Consider the following 19,445-nt stretch of genomic DNA (forward strand, 5'->3'; position numbering starts at 1 on the left):
CATCACAGCTCACAGCAACCTCCAACTCCTGGGCTCAAGTGAGTCTCCTGCCTCCGCCTCCCAAGTAGCAGGGACCACAGGTGCCCGCCACAATGCCTGGCTATTTTGCTATTTTTTTGGTTGCAGCCATCATTGTTGTTTGACGGGCCTGGGCTGGATTCGAACCCACCACCTTAGGTGTATGTGGCTGGCACCTTAACCACTTGAGCCACAGGCACCGAGCCCATATTATCTTTAAGCAAGGATAAGTTGACTCTTCTTTTCCAATATGGATACCCTCTATTTGTTTCTCTCATCTGATTACTCTGGCTAGAACTTCCAGTAGTGTGTTGAATAACAGTGGTGAGAGTAGGCCTGGTTGTCTTATTCCAGATCTTAGAGGAAAGGCTTTCAGGTTTCATTTCCATTTAGGTATGATACAAGCTGTGGGTCTATCATATGTGACTTTTATCGTGTTGAGGTAAGTTCTTTATATGCCCAGATTTTTGAGAGTTTTTATCATGAAGTGTATTGAATTTTACTGAGTTTTTTTTTTGTCAGCATCAATTGAAATGATCATATGGGTTTTGTCCTTCATTCTGTTAATATGATTTATTGCACTGATTGATTTACATATGCTGAACCATCCTTGCATCCCTAGGATGAATCCCACTTGGTCACAATGTATAACTTTTTTTTGTTGTTGTTATTGTCCCAGGTTTATTAAAATGTTACAGCACACAGATGATAGATTCAAACAGTTCCATGTGGTGTTTTGAAATTCATCCAAACTGTAGGCTGAGTGACCTGAAGGGTTGGAAGGACTGCCAAAGTCCAAAAGCTTCAGCATTTCCTTAGTGTCAGGATCTATTTCAGTGATCTCTTGAACCAGGGCTGAGACCTTGGGGACATAGTTGTCTCTCTTCTCTCTTTCCTCTTACTGCAGCTTGATGGAGATGCCTCTCACTGGGCCCTTCTGGATCCATTTCATCAGGTGTGTGATGTAGTCCGCTATCTTGTTGTGGAGCTTCTTGCTGGGAATGATGGCGATCTCTTTGCACATGCACTTATTGGTGTGAAAGTCATTGCCCAGACGCGAGTAGTACTTATCGATGATGACCCGGGCCGCCTTCTTTACAGTTTTGGTGCGAATGTGGCCCATGTTGGCAGTTCCTTGGTAAAAGAGCTGTATAACTTTTTTAATGGGTTTCTGAATTTGGTTTGCTAGCATTTTATTATAGATTTTTACAGCTGTATTCATCAGAGATATTGGCCTATAGTTTTCTTTTTTGTTGTGTCTTTGTCTGCTTTTGGTATTAGGGTGATGCACACCTTGTAGAATGAGTTTAGGATATCCCCTCCTTGATTGTTTGGAATAGTTTAAGCAGGATTGGTATTAGTTCTTCTTTGAATGTCTGATAGAATGCAGCATTGATACTATGGGGTCCTGGGCTTTTCCTTACTGGGAGTCATTTCATCACTGTGTCTGTCTTTTTACTTGTTATTGGTTTATTTAGGTTTTAGATTTCTTCCTGGTTCAGGCTTGGTCAGTTATATGAGTCTAGGAATTTACCTATTTCTTCTAGGTTTTCCAATTTATTGGCATTTAGTTGCTTATGATAATCTCTAATGATCCTTTGGATTTCTGCAATATCAGTTATAATGTCTCTGTTTTCATCTCTGATTTTATTTGGGTCTTTTCTCTTTTTTTTCCTAGTCTAGCTAATGGTGTGTCAATTTTATCTTTTCAGAAAACCAACTTTTCATTTCATTAATCTTCTGTGTTTTTTTGTTTGTTTTTCAATTTCATTTATTTTTCTGATCTTTATTATTTCTTTACTAATTTTGGGTTTGGTTTGCTCTTGTTTTTCTAGTTCTTTGAGAAGCATTGTTAGGTTGTTTATTTTAAGCTTTTTCTGCTTTTTTGATGTAGACACTTACTGCTATTTCTGCTGTTTTTTTACTGCTACACCTACTATGTAGACACTTTCTCTTATTACTACTTTTCCTGTAGGTTCTAATATAATATATTGTATTTTCATTTTCATTTGTCTTGATTTTTCAGTTTCCTTCCTAATCTCTTTAGTGACCCAGTTGTCATTCAGGAGCATATTGTTTAATTTCCATATGTTTGTGCATTTTCCAGTGTTGTTCTTATTATTGGTTTCTAGTTTTATTCGACTGTGGTCAGGGTACCTGGCATGATTTCAACTTTTGTGGATTTAAAACTTGTCTTGTGGCCTGATATAAACCTATCCTTGAGCATGATCCAAGAGCTGAGGAGGAGAGCATGAATTCTACAGGTGTTTGATGAAACAGTCTATAAATATATATTGGGTGCTTCTGGTCTATAATACAAACTGTCCAATGTTTCCTTTTTTTCTTTTTTTTTTTTTTGGTCCAATGTTTCATTGTTGATTTTCTATAGAATGATCTGTCTAGTGCTGAAAGTGGGGTGTTGAGTTCTCTCATGATTTTTTTAGTTCTGATATTTGCTTTATATCTGGGTGTTGTACCCAGATATGCACCCAGTGTTAAAATTATTATATTTTCTTGCTGAATTGACCCCTTAATCATTATATAATGATCTCTTGATCTCTTTTTATAATTTTTGCCTTGAAACCTATTTTATCTGATAGAAGTATAGCTACTGCAGCTCAGTATTGGTTTCTGTTTTGCATGAAATATGTTTTTTCTAAGCCTTATTTTCAGTCTGTGTGTCTTTATAGGTGAAGTAGTTTCTTGTACACAACATATATTTGGGTCTTGTTATTTCGTTAATTAATTATTTTTTGTGACAGTCTCACTGTGTCATCCTTGGTAGAGTGCCATGGTGTCACAGCTCACAGCAACCTCAAACCCTTGGGCTTAAGCGATTCTCTTGCCTCAGCTTCCCAAATATCTGGGACTATAGGTGCCCGCCACAATGCCCAGCAATTTTTTTGTTGTAGTTGTTGTTTAGCTGGCCTGGGCCAGGTTGGAACCCACCAGCCTGGGTGTATGTGGCTGGTGCCCTTCCCACTCAGCCTTAGGCATCACCAATTAATTTTCTGAGATAGAGTCTTGTTCTGTTGCCCTGGGTAGAATACCTTGGTGTCATAGCTCACAGCAACCTCAAAATCTTGGGCTCAGGCTATCTCCTTGACTCAGCTTCTCAAGTAGCTAGACTATAGGTGCCTACCTTGATGCCTGGCTAGTTTTTCTATTTTTAGTAAAATGGAGTCTTGCCCTTGCTCAGGCTGGACTTGAACTCCTGAGCTCCAGCAATCCACCTGCGTCATCCTCCCAGAGTGTTAGGATTGCAGGTGTGAGTCACTGTGCCTGGGCTGGGTCTTATTTTTTAATCCATTCAGGCACTCTTTGTTTTTATTTTCTGAGATAGGGCCTTCCCTGGTGTTGCCCTGACACAAAGGAAGTGGCATCATCACAACTCACTGCAACATCAAACTCCTGGGCTCAAATGATCCTCCCACCTCAGCCTCTCAAGTGGCTGGGATTACAGGTGTCATGACATCCAGCTTATTTTTCTGTTCTTTAGTAGAGACAGGATCTTGCTCTTGCTCTGGTTGGTCTTGAGCTCCTAAGCTCAAGTAATCTTCCCACCTCTGCCTCCCAGAGGTGAGATTACAGGAATGAGCCACTATACCTGGCCCTCATGTTTTAAATTTCTAGGAACACTTTCTTATTTCTTTAACTGTTCCTTTCTTTTACTGCTTCATTTCCTGTTTCATTTCCTATTTTCTTTCTGATTTTTCATTATAATTTCTCTGAGGTTTTTTTTAATTTGCTGTGTTTGTTCTTGATTTTCTGCTAGCGTGTTCTCTCTGTTTCATTCTGTGTTTCACATCAGGATGTTTCCTATGTATGTCTGAGCATGTAGATTGCAGCTTTCACTCACCAGGGAGGGCTGTCAGCACAGAAGGACCTGTATCTCTAATGTCCTTGTCCTTTGCTCACATCCTGAGCTACAGCAAACGAGTGGGTTGCTGTGGGGAGAAATTGAGGGAAAGTCCAGTCCTGTGTTTCCATCAACACATCATCACCTATGTCACTGTCTCTGACATGCCCCTGCCTTAGTTTCCCAAGAGCCTGCCTCTAGCTCCTGTGGGCTGGCCTGGGCCTCACTCCACAGAGGAGACAGAGGAGCCTGGTATGTCAATTCCAGGCTGTGCTTGGGGTTCCTCAGCCCTAGCTGGCTGGGTTCAGGCCTCTTTCCCCCTGTCCCCCAATATCAGGCATGTTTCCTTTTTTCTGAGTGGAATTAACTGAGATACCTACAAGTTTATGTTTAAATCAAGGACATTAACATATTAAAATCCTAAAACATACTTTTTTACTTAATTTGTCCAATTCTAAGTTATGTTTTATGAAAGTGTTTTTGCTACCTCAGTAGGAGGTGCTGGTATGGGTGTTACTAGATGTTGCTGGTCCTGTTATCCCACCCTATGCTCTGCTGTATGTCCTTCTGGAACCCTGCAGAGAACGGTGGCTTTAGACCTTGACTTTGTGGTGCCTTTAGGTGAAGGCTCGAGTTTTAGAGGGAAACTGAGCCCGCAGTCAGGAACACCCAAGGCCCCTGCTGATGGCCCTGTCTCCAGAAGGTCTCTACAGCCACCAGGAGCCATGAAGGGGAAGGACATCCCTGCACTTCAGGTGAAGGTAGGGCTGATGGGAAAGCTGCACCCAAGCACGTCTGACATCTCCTGACAGAGCCCTACACCTTGAAGTCACCCTGGTTTTATGCCTTGTGTATTTCTGGAAGCAGAGATGCTGTTGTCAGTGTAGGACAGTGTCCCAGCTCCTCTAAGGTCACTTTGGCACCTATGTGTTAGTGACAAGAGTGACAGACCTAGGACTCAGTTTCCTGAATTTAGGGAGCAAAACTTAACAACTACATGTGTTTTGCCTTTTTGGTTCTGGGGATTGACCTTACGGTGGGTTACCTATGGTGCCTGGGCTGCCCTCTGCCTCCCTGGGAGGAGACCATCCTCAGGAGCCTCCAGTGCAGCATATGTGGGAAGGAGGCATGTGGTGGTTGACTATTGGCCGTGCTGGGGACCTTGCTCTGCAGTGTCCATATGCTGCTCAACAGGAGGTGCCTGTTGTCCCATCACCCTTGTATCCTGCTCTTGTGTGCCCTGTAGTTGTCAAATGAGGGTGATCTTTTGTCAGCTTGCAGAGGGGCTATGGTGTTTCTTGTGAGCAGGTTCACCCCATTCACCCAGAGCAGCAGCAGTGCCCGCCCTGCCCCACACTGCCTCTGGCGGCATCCTGTCCTTGCCCTGCCTCTGGGTGTGTCCTGTCCCCAGCCCCAAAAGAGGCCCCCTCTCCTGGCCTGGCTGGGCCTGTGGCTGCTGTGCTGGCCCTGGGACCACCTCCCTTAGACAGAGCCCAGACCTGGAGTGTGTCTGGCTTCCTGGGGGGCAGGGGGGCACAGGGTTGTCCTCAGAGCATCCCTCTCTAGAGTTCGTCTTCCTAGCCTGGCTCCTGGGCTGTCTCTGGGGTTTCCAGAGGAGAGCAGAAGCCTCATGGCCTGAGTAGCTGGGGGCTGTGGTGTCAGTGGAATCTCGCTCTCTGAGGTGCTTTTCTCGCAGGCCTTACTGCAGATGGTGCGTGAGGAGAGCCGCCAGATCCTGGCCCTGTCTGAGGGCCACAGCCTCCCCAGCGCCCTGAGCGGTGGTGAGCCCCGCACAGCCTTGGGTGCACCCTGGGAGGGACAGGGCCTGCTGGAGGCTGCACCACACAAAGGAGACAAGGTGAGGAATCGCTTGGTCCGTAAGTGAGAAACTACAGGGTTTTTTAAATTCAAAAACAATTTTTTAAAATCTAGATATAAACTCCAATAAAATGGTTTTATATTGCACCTCATATTCCTTTTATGAAATAATTTAAGGGGGTTACAGTGAACACGTAGTGCACAGACTCACACTCGGACTGAGGGTGGATTTATTATAACTAAAAGCAAATCCCAGGTTCCTAGAACCCTCCCCTGCTGCCCTGGGGCAGTTCCCAGGGAGAGTCCCTGCTACAGTGGTGCGGGGGTCCTAGGTGAGCTGGGGAGCTTGAGAGGAGTCTGACCTCATGTGGCCTGAGGACCCAGACACCCACCAGGCTCAGGGTTGTCCTTCCTCAGCTCTTCTGAGCTGTGATGAAAGCTTCACACAGGCTGGAAGTCTTTGTCTGGTACCTGGAATGTGCCCAGCACATGGGCCATTGGGAGGGTCACCATCCTCCCTGCATTTCTCACAGCCCCTATAGTGGCAGCCTTTCCAGACCAGAACCTTGTAGGTGCAGAAGAGAAAAAGAAGCAGTGAGGTTTGTCAGCGTTTTTATTCCATGCTGCTTATGATGGCAGAGTTTGTGTGTTGTACCCAGAATGATCTTGTCTTCTCTCTGTCAGGGTAGTTTCTGCTCTGACAACTATGAGTCTGCTCAGCTGCCACACTGGAACACCACAGCTGGGTGGCCTGAACAGTAGGTGCTGGCTCTCCTGGTCTGAGACCAGACTGCTAGCAGGATAGGCTCACGTGGGTGCTCTTCCTCTTCTTGTGAGGCCATGGTCAGCTCATTCAAACCTCCAAACTCCCTGAGGGCGCTTCAACTTGTGTATTTAGTGACACAGACATTCAGTCCCTGTAGCACCTGCAGGGTTCATTGTGAGAATGCTGAGCTCTTGTTCTGTGCTTTAGGGAGCCTCCGATGTTTGCCTTGACTGGAGAGGAGAGTGTCTGCAGATCATCCGGGAGGTGTTTGATGAGGCACGGGAAACGCTGATGCGCCAGCTGCAGCCTGGGCTCAGTGGCTTAGACACAGGGAGTCGTGACTACCTGTTTGAGAGGCTGGAGAAGGTTGTCCGAGAGCAGGTGATTGGTGGCCCTGTGTTTTTGTATTGAATTAGCCCCTGGAGCCCAGCCCTGGTTGAGAAGACACTGCTATTTCTCTCAGCCTTGGGATGTGGTGGTGATTGATCGATAAGACCATGCTTATGGAAGGTACCCAAAGCTGCAGGCCCTGGGGCACTGTACTCTACCCCAGAGCCACATGCCACAGGCTTGTCCCAGTACAGCCAGAGCGCAGCTCTCAGGGCAGGAGCATGGACATCCATGCAGGGTGCTCAGCCTGCTTTCCCCTCAGGGAGACCCGCAGGAAAAGTCACTGGAGCACCTCCGCCTGTCAGATCGGAGCAGCCTGCTGGGTGAGATCCAGGCTCTGCGTGCCCAGCTGCGCCTGACGCACCTGCAGAACCAAGAGAAGCTGCAGCAGCTTTGCGCAGCACTGACGAGCGTGGAGGCGCGCGGGAGCTGGCAGGAGCACCAGCTGCGCAGGCAAGGTGGGTGCCAGAGCCTATGTCCTTGTGCATTCCGGCCCCCAACACCCAGCTGAGCAGCAGGGTGGGGACTCGGGCCCCTTGGGCTGCGTGGTACCAGGGACCTGTCAGGTGCCTGCCTGAGTGTTGGGACACCAGAGCTGTGGATTTCTTGGTTGATAGAACTGAGTAGAAATAACCCTGTGAGACTAGTCAGAGCCACGAGAAGACTGAGCAGGACGCTCACCTCGGGGCCCAGTAGGCAGGAGGCACCCTATGTTGGGCACCTGGGAGCTTGCCCTAAGGTTAAAGGGTATGTTATAGGTTTCTACACCTAATTTAGAGTCTTTGGGAATTTTTGTGTGGACTTGCAGGTCATCAGTGGGTAAATGTTGTTGTACTTACACATCTGCATTTTAGCTTGTGTGTCATGCTGACTAGCCCATGGGCAAGTGCCCATTCTCCTGTTCTTCACATACCCTTGGTCACCTCAAGAATATGCCCAGGTTCTTGGGTTTGACTCTGTCCATGGGTGCAGTCTCACATCCAGCCCAGGACTTCTCGTCCTTCTGTTTCTCTCATGTGTGGCTTTGGGGATGGATTGGCCAACACCTGGTTCAGATGGCCACGAGGGTGGGGGCTTACAGCTCTCCTAATGGGTCCCTTCTGGTACTGGTATTGGAGCAGCCCAGACCCTCTCTGTGTTTTCCAGAGGATTTTGTTTGGAACTGGGGCTATTTCTTCTTTAGTTTTGGGAGAATTTCCCAGTGAAACCATCTGGGCCTGGAGTTGTTTCTGTTGGGGGCCTTCAGGTGTGAGTGGGGTCTGAGTGGCATCTTAGGATGGCTTCAGGGACATCACCTCCCAGCCAGGAGAGCAGACCTGGGGGGAAGTGGACTCAGAGGACAGAGGGAAATCTTGGTGGGCATCCTGGCTCCACCAGAAACTTCATTCTTTCCCAAGGTGAATGCATGCCCTTCCCCTGCGGGTTTGTTTCTATGTTAGCATGATATACACAGCCCACTTTGAACTCATGGGTAATATTGTTTTATGTTCTTTGACCTGTGTCAGTTGAGTTATTGGCATATAAAGTTGAACAGGAAAAATGTATAGCAAGTGATCTACAAAAAACCCTGAGGGAAGAGCAGGAGAAAGCGAACAGCGTCCGGAAGCTGCTGGTGGCAGAGCAGAGCAGCTCAAGAGACCTGAAGGCCGAGCTGAGTGAGTGCCGTCAAGAGAGTGAGAGGCTGCTGCAGTCCCTCGACTCTGTGCAGCAGGAGGTGCTGCAGCTGAGGTAGGCACTCTCAGGCAGGCTCACACTGCTGCCCAGCCCCACCCCATCCATGCTGTCTTTAGAGATCTTATGGTGCTGGCCCTTGGGTCCCCATCAGTATCTGCCTGCCGTGCCCACACAGGTCCATGCTAGACAGCAAAGAGAGCGATCTGCAGGCTGCACTGCAGGAGCTGGAGCATGAGCGTGGGCAAGAACGTGCCCTGCAGAGCCGACTGGAGGAGGAACAGCAGCGGCACCTGCAGCAGGAGGGCCAGAGCTCCCAGTCCCTGGAGGTAACTAGGCAGTGGGGCAGGTGGCAGGAGTGTGAGGCAGGGAGCTGGGGCTGTATCTTCAGGTCACATTGGCTCTTTGTAGTGGCAGCCTCCACGTAACAGACAAGCATGGTGACGGGTGATGGCCGTCTCCTCTCTGCAGTCCCCACTGCCTGGAAGGTAGACGTGGCCTCCTTGCTGGTTGTCCTAGACAAAGCACAGCCTGGGAGGTCTGTGCACAGGCAGATGAAGGCAGGGCTAAGGCTGCTCTGTGTGGTTTGGGTCCAGGTAGTTTCCACAGCACAGAAACTGCAGTTGATAGCAAGTAGGATGTGCCTCCTGGGGAAGGCAGACAGGGTGTTTCTGAGTCCAGGCCATGTGTACATTTACTCAGTTCCAGTTCCAAAAGTGTGTTTCATTCACACGGCAAGCATGGTAATGCAGCAAGACCTCATAAACACTTTTATACACAGGATGAATTTCAGGCAGTGTAATTATTTGGTTAAGGTATACAGATAAAAATTTGTGACAAAACTATTTAGATCCTTTTCCTTTTGCTTTAATCTTCCTGGTCTTTCTGCTGTTAGGAGGTGAGAGCATCTTTGGAGGAGCAGCGGGCACAGAGCAGCCGGCTCCGTGTGGCCCTGAAGCACGAGCAGACAGCTAAGGACAACCTGCAGAAGGAGCTGCGCATTGAGCACTCGCGCTTCGAGGCCTTGCTGGCACAGGAGCGGGGCCGGCTCTGTGAGCTCCAGAAGGATCTGGAGGCTGAGAAGAGCCATGCGCTGGAGCTGTCAGAGGCTCTGCAGCATGAGCGGCGCTTGACAGAGCAACTCAGCCGCAGAGCTCAGGAGGACTCTCCGGCGCAGAGGGCCCTGCTGCGGAGGCTGCAGGAGGAGGAGACCCATGTTGGGGAGCTACAGGCACTTCTGGGGACACTGCAGCAACAGCTCGAGGCTGAGGCACAGAGGCGTTGTGAGGAGCTGTGGAGGGAGAAGGAGGTAAGTGCCACCTCGACTACAGCCATGGAAGCTCTGCAGCCCCAAAAGCGAGAGCTGAGATTCTGTCTGGAGAGAGAGAGGGAGAAGCCAGCGCGGCTGCAGGCAGACTTAGAGCAGGTGCACACTCGCTGGAGGGAACAAGGAGGACCTGAGGACGCCAGGAGTGGAGTGGAGACCAGGCAAAGCCAGGCAGAGGCGGGGGAGTGGAGCAGGTGGCACAGAGACAAGGAGAAGCTGGTGAGAGCTCAGGGGCCCAGCAATGGGACAGGAGGGTGTGTGCTGGGTGTGGGTGACCCTGGGGGCCCTAGGATGGAAGGGTGCGAGCTGGCGTGGGTGACCTCGGGGAATCCTGGGACAGGAGGGTGCGGGCTGGTGTGGGTGACCACAGGGGTCCCAGGACAGGAGGGTGCAGGCCAATGTGGATAACCCTGGGGATCCTGGGATCAGAGGGCAGGGGTTGGGCAGGAGTGACCCTATGGGTTCTCTCTGTTCTGGCCTGTGGGTCTGTCCTTGAGTAGGCCCCACACTGTGTGGATTACTCTAGTTTTCTGGTAAGATTTGAAATCAGATGTGCTATTCCTCCAACATGGTTCTTTTTCAAGTTGTTTCAACTGTTTGGGGCCCCTTGCAATTCCAAATGAATTTGAGAATTGGCTTTTTCATTTCTGCAAAAAGGGCCATTGGGATTTTGATAGACTGCACTGGAACTTTCAGTGATTTTGGGTAGTATTGACATCTTAACAATGTTATAAGTCTTCTGATCCATGAACATAGAATGTCCATTTATTTAGATTTCTTTAATTAGGAATAAAAGCTTTCTAAATTTAGTCTTATGGATTTTATTATTTTTTATGTGGTTACAAATGGAATTATTTTCAGATTATTCATTGTTAGCGTATAGCAAGACAGTCAGTTTTCATATATTGATCCTTGTATTCTGAAACTTTGTTGAACTTGATTATTACTTCTATTTTATAATGGGATTTTCCACATATAAGAGCTTTGCAATTTTTCCATATATAAGGGTAGATCATGTCATCTACAGATAAATGTAGCTTTGCTTCTTCTTTTTCTTTCTTTCTTTCTTCTTCTTCTTTTTTTCTTTTTAATGAGACAGAGTCTCACTCTGTCACCCTGGGTAGAGTGCTATGGTGTCATAGCTCACTGCAACCTCAAATTCCCAAGTTCAAGCAATCCTCTTTCTCACCCTCCTGAGTAGCTGGCACTACAGGCCCCACCACAATGCCCGTCTAGTTTTTCTAATTTTAGGAGAGACCGAGTCTTGTTCTTGCTCAGGCTGGTCTTGAACTCCTGAGCTCAAGCAGTCCACCCACCTCAGCCTCCCAGAGTGCTAAGTTTACAGGCATGAGCCACCGTACCCAGCCTGTTTCTTCCTTTTCAATCTGGATGTCTTATTTTCTCTTCTTGCCTGATGACCTTGAGGGGAACATCATAGTAGAATCTTTAACAGAAATGATGAGGTTTGACACCTTGCCTTGTTCCTGGGGGAAAAGCCTTCAATTTTTCACTATTATATTTGATGTTAGCTGTGGGGTTTTTGTAGATACCGTTTATCAGAGGTAATTTTCTTATATTCTTTATTCACCTTTTCCCAATTATGAAAGATACTTTGTCAGGTAGTTTTTGTTTTTCTTTTTTGGCCGGGGCTGGATTTGAACCCACCACCTCCAGCATATGGGGCCAGCGCCCTACCCATTTGAGCCACAGGCACCCCCCTGTCAGGTAGTTTTTGATGTCACAAGTTTTTGGTGTGGCTTTTGTTTTTTGTTACAATGATGTAATAAAGTATTCCATTTTATATGATGAATCATCCTTGCATTCCTAGGATGAATCCTACTTGATCATGGTGAGAAATTCTTTTTATATGTTGCCAGATTCAGTTTGCTAGCATTTTCTTGAGAATTCACAGTCTGTATTCACATAGGGTATTCTTTTCTTGTGATGTTCTTGCTTTTGGTATCAAGATAACATTGGCCTGGTAGGACGGGCTAAGAAGTATTCCTCCTCTTTTATTTTGTTATATGGTCTTTCATTTTTAGATATATTTTATGTCAACAAAAAGCCTTTGTTTCTGATAGATTAATACCCTGTGTCCTATATATTGACATTTGTTTAATCCTCTTTAAAAACATTTTTTAAACCTTTTAAAAAATACCTCCTTTATTTCTGTTCTTTTTTTAATTAAGTTACACAAAATTTTTAAAAATAGAACTAAAACCAATTCCCTGCTTTTTTAATTATTAGCCTGCTAAAATAATTAAGAAATGAACATCTGTTTTTAAAATCAAAACTCTAGATTTCTTTCTTTCTTTTTTTTTTTTTTTCTAAAGACAGAGTCTCACTTTATCACCCTCGGTAGAGTGCCATGGCATCACACTGCACACAGCAACCTCCAACTCCTGGGCTTAGGTGATTCTCTTGCCTCAGCCTCCCGAGTAGCTAGAACCACAGGCACCCACCACAACACCTGGCTATTTTTTGTTGCAGTTCATCCAGGGCCAAGTTTGAACCAGCCACCCTTGGTATATGGGGCTGGTGCCCTCCCCACTGAGCCACAAGCGCTGAGATACTATTCACATACCATTATAATGGTTCACCAATTTAAATCATACAATTCAGTGGTTTTTAGTGTATTCAAAGTGATATGCAACTATCATTGCAGTCAATTTTAGAACATTTTCATCACTCCAGAATGAAACCCCAGTTTGAGGAGAGGGTTGCTCTCTGCCTCCCTCTCCCAGCCCCTGGTAACCACTGTCTGTTCTCCATGTCTGTGGATTTGCCCCTTCTGGACCCTTCATGTAAATGGAACCCTATAGCACATAACCTTTTGTGTTTGGCTTCTTATATTAGCATGGTGTTTTCAGGGTTTATCCATGTGTCAGTAATGATTAAAATTTTTTTCTGTTTAGAAAAAGCTTCAAAATCATTGTAGTGTTGCATTATTTGAAGTCTTGGAAAGTGAGGAAATGTTTTGGAGGTATAGCAAGCAGGCTGCAACATGGCTTAGGAGGGGTCCAGGATTGTCTGGTGAGGTAGGCAAAGAAGGGAGCCTCTTGGGGTGCCTTGATGACTCTGGACCCACAGCTGTGTTTGAGATTTTGCCCTTTTATATCTGGGTGGAAAGGTCTCTGCCTTTAATGGGATTCACAAAGGTGTCTTTCCTTTCTGAGACATTCCCCAAAGCATCTAAAGTTTCTTACCCAGATCCTTATATTTAATTTTGATTTTTTTAATCAAAACTAATGGTAACTTGCTTGCTTGAAAAATAAATATGAAGAAAATACTTTCTAAGTTAAATTAACAGCTATTTTTCATGATGTACTTGGTATGTATTTTTAGCGATATAACCCCCTGGGAGTGGGCTGGATGATTTGGTCGAGATTATAGAATCCTTCTCTATTTGGATTGCTTGCTGAAGCGTCCCAAGATAAACATTTCAGGGCAAATTTCATCTTTTCTGGATAATATAAACTCATCAATTCCTCCATCTCTGACTTTTCTTTTCTGGAAAATAGATAAAATAATAATTCTCATTTGTTCATGAGGCCCAGGCACATGGAACAAGATGATGTCAGGATAGTGGGGGTCTTTGGGCTATACCCACTGGCCTCCCCACATTTGGGTGTCCCGTAGTGTGGGCATGGACTGGCTGTGGAGGCCTTGACATGGACAGTTCCCTGCGTCCCCTAACTGTTGGAGCCTCCTCCATCTCCCTTCCTTAGGAAGGCTTGTACAGTTGGGAGCTGGCCTGTACATCCTGTCTGCCACGTGCCAGAGGGCAGGCTGATGTGCAGGAAGATTGGGCTGAGGCCAAGCTGCCACATGGTGACTGGCTCTGAGCTGAGGCTATGCTCAGGCTCCTGCAGCAGGCTGGTGTGCATGCCCTTGCACACATGTGTTCATATGCCTGTGTTGTGCCTGTGTGAGGGGGCAAGGGACCTCAAAGCTTCCTCCACCTGCATCAGTGCTGTGGGTGCTGTTCCTTTGGACCCTGAATGCTTCCTCAGGGCCTGACAAAAGCCTAATAGTTCTTCTTAGGGCACGAAGTCTGAATGTGGATGAGAGGGATTTCTCAGACAACATGATTAGGATAGAAGTAAAAAGTTTATTTACTCCTTCTCTGAAGAGAAAGGAGGGCACAGCACCAAGAAACAGAGGTGCTGAACCTGAGCCCAAAAAACTCTGACTCTTCACTAGGGTAGGCAGAGGAGGGTAGGGGACATTCATGATTGTCCCTAGTTGGCAGAAGTCATCTCGAAACTGTTGAGTTTGTCCTTCTTTGTTCCTCCTGTCCCAAGCTGATAGCAGAATTGGTTTCTCTCTCTCTTTTTGGCCATAGATTGATAACAGGACACATTGGGTGCTCTACTCCTTGAGGTGGGGGGAAGCTCGCAGCTTCATTGCAGCTCAGGAGCTGGTGGAGGCTGTTTAAACAAACAGTGAATTTTTGATGATAGTCCATCAGATAGTCTGTCCTTGACTCCCTTTTTCCAGAGACTACTTTTCCCTTTGGGAAAAGAATTGACCTGCTCTGGCAGATGTTAATGAGGATTTACACCTTCTTTGCTCTGTTTCTTTTAATTGCTAGGTAAACATCTCTGTAGGAAAGAGATTTGTGTTACTGACCTTAGAAGCAGGGTTTGAATTGCTCTAAGTGGCTGCCAGTTAGAATTTTATTTTTCCTTGTTTGCCTGTCAGCAAAACTGTTCTTTCAGTTCTCAAAAACAAAGATAAAAACATTTACACTGAGACTCTGGGGCGTAATTCAGCTGTCCTCTGAGTGACCTCATGCCAGGGACACATGCAGTGTGCTAGTCTTGGAGGTCCTGGACAGGCCTCCAGCAGAACAGACCACCCCCACAGGTGTCCTGTCTCTAACTCAGAGTGGCCTCCCCTGTGTATTACTGCGTGTTGGCCTCTTGCTTGACAGCTTGTTTTTGCAATGCTCATGTGAAGGTCTTTCTGTGTTCTTCTGTGGTTAACAGCGGGAGTTAGAATTACAGCGGCAGCGTGAGGAACATAAGATCCAGCAGCTCCAGCGAACAGTGAGAGAGCTGGAGTCTAAAGAAGAGGCACTCCGCAGTGGCGGCCCTCATCAGGATGCTCCCCGCAGGGTTGACAACCCAAGTGAGCCAGACCAGCTGCGGGAGCAACAGCAGGAGCTGGAGACAATCAGGCAGCAGCTGCTCTGTGCCACTGGGCTCCTCACCAGCTTTGTCCGCCAGACTGTGGGCAGGTGGGCACATGCCGCTGGCGCTCACACAACCACTTGGCCCAGACCAGGAAACTTTCTGAAGGGCTGCAGGGTGCCTAATGTGCTCATATGCTGCTTTCCTTCTACGAGTCTGCATGAATGAATAGGCAGGACTCCCCTGAAAGATGGACAGGTCTTGTTTTTTTATATTCTGATATGGGAAAAGTTTCATGAAACAAAACATGCTGTCCTGGGGGTTCCAAGTTGTTAGGCTGGTTCTCCCCACATGCCTCCTGCTTGTTCACCACCCAGGTTGGCCGCACGTGCTCCAGGCTCATGACCTACCTGCATCTGTGTCACTCGAAGACTGTATGACCACAAGACAATACTGCAGATTTACACAGATTTACACTGTCAAGAGCCAAGACCATGATTTTTTCTATGAGCAGAAAATAATGTTACTATTTGCTTTTTCTCTTGTACACAGAAATTCAACTAATATAGTTCTCCTGTCTGCACCTGAACTTAATTTGTAGAGCAACACAATTCCTAGGCAGAACTTCATTGAGAACAGCATTTAAATAATTCAGCAAGAAGCAGCAGTGGTGACATGGGTGGGCACCTGCTGGGGCTGTAGCTGTAGCTGTAGCTGAGTGGATAGTCTCAGGGCAGAAGTCCCTAAGCTCTGCAGGCATGTCACCTGCAGCCTCTCCTCCGTGGTGCTGTTCCCTCCATCTCAGGGCTGGATGAAGCCATTCAGATCCACCAGAGTCCTCACTGGTCCCGGGGAGGCTGTATACACCCAACTCCTCATCTCTCTTGAACACAGAGTTCTTGAATAGCTTTGGGTCGCAGTCCCTCAGGATGTGTATGAACCTCTCATACGCCCATTTTTTTAATAGGACCATCAATGATTGGACATCATCCAATGAGAAAGCAGTGGCATCTTTGCTGCGCACCTTAGAGGAACTGAGGCCCGAGCTGAGCAGGTCCACCTCCTCTCAGGTGAGGCATGGGCTCCCTGTACCCCTCTGTGTATGCTGCCATTGGAACATCTTTGAAAGGGATTATGCTTTTTAAGAAACCCACAGTATTTATACAGGCAGTTCTGTGCAAAGTCTATTTTGTAGAGAGTTAAAGAGAAATGTGATTTGATGATTTTCATTATTCTCTGCCCCACAGATGGTAGCTCTCCTCAGCCCCAGAAGCTTCCTACCAAACCCCAAACAAGTTTCAAACTATAACCTCTGAAAATAACCAGTGAAAATGAAAAATTCGTACCTTTAAAAAAGGAGATTCTTATACGTTTATTTTTCTTTTCTCCTTTCCAAGAAAAAAATGGCAGCAGAGCTACAGATCCAGCTCATGGATGTCTTGCTGAAAGACAATGATTCCCTTACAAAGGCGCTCAGCACGGTGACCCGAGAGAAGTCAGAGCTAAGCAGGGCTGTGTCCAGGCTTGAAAAGATCCTGAAGCATCATGTGCAGAAGGGTTGTGTCCTAAGCGTACGTGTTTGTACTTTTTCCTTCTGTGGGCGATTCAGGCCCTTGCTCACTGGCCTGTACCACCTGGTCTCTATTAGCTTTCCTTGACTATCAGCCAGGCCTCTTTCACTGACGGGGGGATGTATGGGCTATAGCCTCACTAGTTTGAAGTTTTGCTGAATATTCCAAAATATTTTATTTAACATCGTAGCAAACTTTCTACTTCATTCAGATGTGCACACACAATGTCACTACTGATCTTAACTGCTGTGTGATGTTTTCTGTATGTTCATAAAAGGACATTTTGACTAAAAATATAATAACCTTATCAGATTAGTTTTATTTGGCTTGCTCTTAATTAAAATTTTATATTCCTAATGATGCACTTTGATAGGCTTTTTTTTTTTTGGAGTGCCTAATTTTTTTTTTCACATTTGGGTTGTTGTGATTTGCTTTATGTTTTTTAATGATGAAAACTTTTAGAAAAGTATTTTTTAATTTGCATATAGTAAAATTTGCCTTTTTTGGTATGATTTCATGTAAGTGTTCACACGTAGGTAGAGTCCAATCCACATAATCACCACCCCTAGCTGAACCACTGGCTGCACGACTGTCCCCTCCCGAGTATCCTGTAAATGGAACTGTGCAGTCTGTGACCTGTCAACATGCTCCCTGTCACCTCCTCAGAATGCATTTGACCTCCCTCTAGATTGCTAATGGATTGGTTGCTGGTTCCCACTTATTGCTGGGTGGTGCTTTATGACATGGGCAGCTGGGTTTGTTGGAGTACTCACCCACTGAAGAACATCTGGGTTATTCCCAGTTTTTGGCTATTGTGAACAGTGCTGCTGCGTTTGCAGGGTTGTGTATAGACACAGCTTTGGTTCCTGTGCTGTAAATGTCTAGGAGGCAGCTGGCTATGTCAGGGCTGTTCCAAGCTGCTCACTTTCTGGCCATGTGTGAGCTTCCAGTGACTGCATCTTGGCATATGGTAGTGTGAGTAGTTTTTCTCGAGTCTAACAGGTGTAAAGTGGCATCTCCTTATGGTATTTATGTGCTTATCCCCCTAATGACGAAAGTTTTGGGGCATTTTTTTCCTCCATTTTGTATACCTTTTTTGGTGAAGTGTTGGTTAAATTCTTTTGTTGATTTTTGAATCAGATCATTTTCTCATTGTTGGGTTTTGAGAGTTATTTATGTGTTCTGGATACACCTCCTTTTGTCAGGTAGGCGATTTGCAAATATTTTCTCCCAGTCTGTGCTGGTCCCTTCCATCTCCATGTTGTGTCCTTTGCAAAGCAAAAGTTTCTAGTTTTGAAGTCCATTGTATCAGTTTTTTTCTTTATGGATCATGCTGAGAGTTTTACAGTTTTTTTTTTTAATGGCTTTTCTTTCTTTTTTTTTTTTTTAGTTCAAAGCATTTATTTATTTTTTTTGTTTTTTGGTTGTAGTTGTCATTGTTTGGCAGGCCCCAGGCCAGACTCAAACCTACCAGCTCTGGTATGTGTGGTTGGCGCCCCAGCCGCTTGAGCTAAAGGCGCCACCCTATAGTTTTACTTTTAAAATTTAGGATTACGATCCATCTTCAGTTAATCTTTCTTATGGTTTGTGGGATAAGCAGAGGAAGATCTTCCAATGCATCTCATAATTTAGGTTCTATAAAATGAAGAGCACCCCTTACATGATGAAGAGAGACATGAGGAAAGAAAAATTTTAACACTTACAGGTACTGCTTGGAGGGTGCCCCCTCAACAGAAACCAGTGGGAAGATGGAAAGAGGAAAGGAAAGGGACTGGTGGGTCGAAGCCTTTTTTGGGTCCAGAATGTTATTCAAACAGGTTTCTGGAGGAGGGGGTGTTAATTGGTGGGTTAAGAACAAGTAGGCATGAGCTCTGTGGGGAGAGGGGAGGTGGTCACTGGGGCATGTCTGCACAGTCCACACTGGTGTCCGTCCCTGGGGTGAGCAGGGCAGGGAAGGGCTGCCAGGGAGCTGCTAGAGGAGGCAACATGTTGGAGTTAGATCACACACACTGAGGCACTGGGAAGAGGCAGAGAAGGGGAGCTGCTTCTGGTGTGAGAAAGTTCAGCTTATATTCAGAATGGATGCCAGGGCAGCATAAAGTTGTAAGAATTCATGACAGTGATAACCCAGTTTTTCTAGCATGCTCTATGGGAAGAACTGCTTTCTGTGGAATTGTCTTTGTGCTTAGTAAGAGTCACTCTCTAGCATTTGTGTGTTATTTCTGGGCTTTTCCCTGGGTCTGTGTGCATGTCCTCTACCATCCACCTGATGGACAGCTGATTCTATCTTCATGTTGGGGAATGTGAATTCTCTTTTCTCTTATTTTAAAAATTGTTTGGCTATTCTAGTTCTTCAGGCTTTCAATAGAAATTTTAGCATCTTGGTCTTTTAATTATTATTATTATTATTATTATTATTATTTTTTTGAGACAGAGCCACATGCTGTCGCCCGGGTAGAATGCTGTGACATCACAGCTCACCGCAACCTCAAACTCCTGGGCTTAAGAGATTCTCTTGCCTCAGCCTCCCAAGTAGCTGGGACTACAGGCACCGCCACAATGCCCAGCTATTTTTTGTTGTTGTTGTTATAGGTGTCATTGTTGTTTTGCCCAGGCTGGATTTGAACTCACCAGCTCTGGTGTATGTGGCTGACACCTTAGCTGCTTGAGCTACAGGCGCTGAGCCTTTTTTTTTTTTTAAGAGATGGAGTCTTGCTTTGTTGCCCTTGGTAGAGTGCTATGGCGTCACAGCTCACAGTAACCTCCAACTCTTGGGCTTAGGTGATTCTCTTGCCTCAGCCTCCCAAGTAGTTGGGACTGTAGGTGCCTGCTACAACGCCCAGCTATTTTTTGTTGCAGTTTGGCCAGGGCCGGGTTCCAACTGACCAGC

The 19,445-nt window shown here is 46.2% G+C and overlaps 1 protein-coding gene across 1 annotated transcript in view; it reads left to right on the top strand.

Moving 5' to 3' along the window:
• The window catches only part of PCNT (pericentrin), a 133,034-nt gene that overhangs the window by 103,564 nt on the left and 10,025 nt on the right, over nt 1-19,445 (top strand). Inside the window, 10 exon segments of the mRNA XM_023518087.1 lie at nt 4,499-4,638; nt 5,574-5,735; nt 6,669-6,842; nt 7,114-7,309; nt 8,357-8,579; nt 8,701-8,851; nt 9,418-9,831; nt 14,841-15,091; nt 15,952-16,054; nt 16,382-16,555. Of these exon segments, the coding sequence (XP_023373855.1) occupies nt 4,499-4,638; nt 5,574-5,735; nt 6,669-6,842; nt 7,114-7,309; nt 8,357-8,579; nt 8,701-8,851; nt 9,418-9,831; nt 14,841-15,091; nt 15,952-16,054; nt 16,382-16,555 (1,988 nt within the window).

The sequence above is a fragment of the Otolemur garnettii genome, unplaced genomic scaffold (assembly GCF_000181295.1).
Source record: "Otolemur garnettii isolate 467f Iridium unplaced genomic scaffold, OtoGar3 scaffold00128, whole genome shotgun sequence".
Lineage (NCBI taxonomy): Eukaryota > Metazoa > Chordata > Mammalia > Primates > Galagidae > Otolemur > Otolemur garnettii.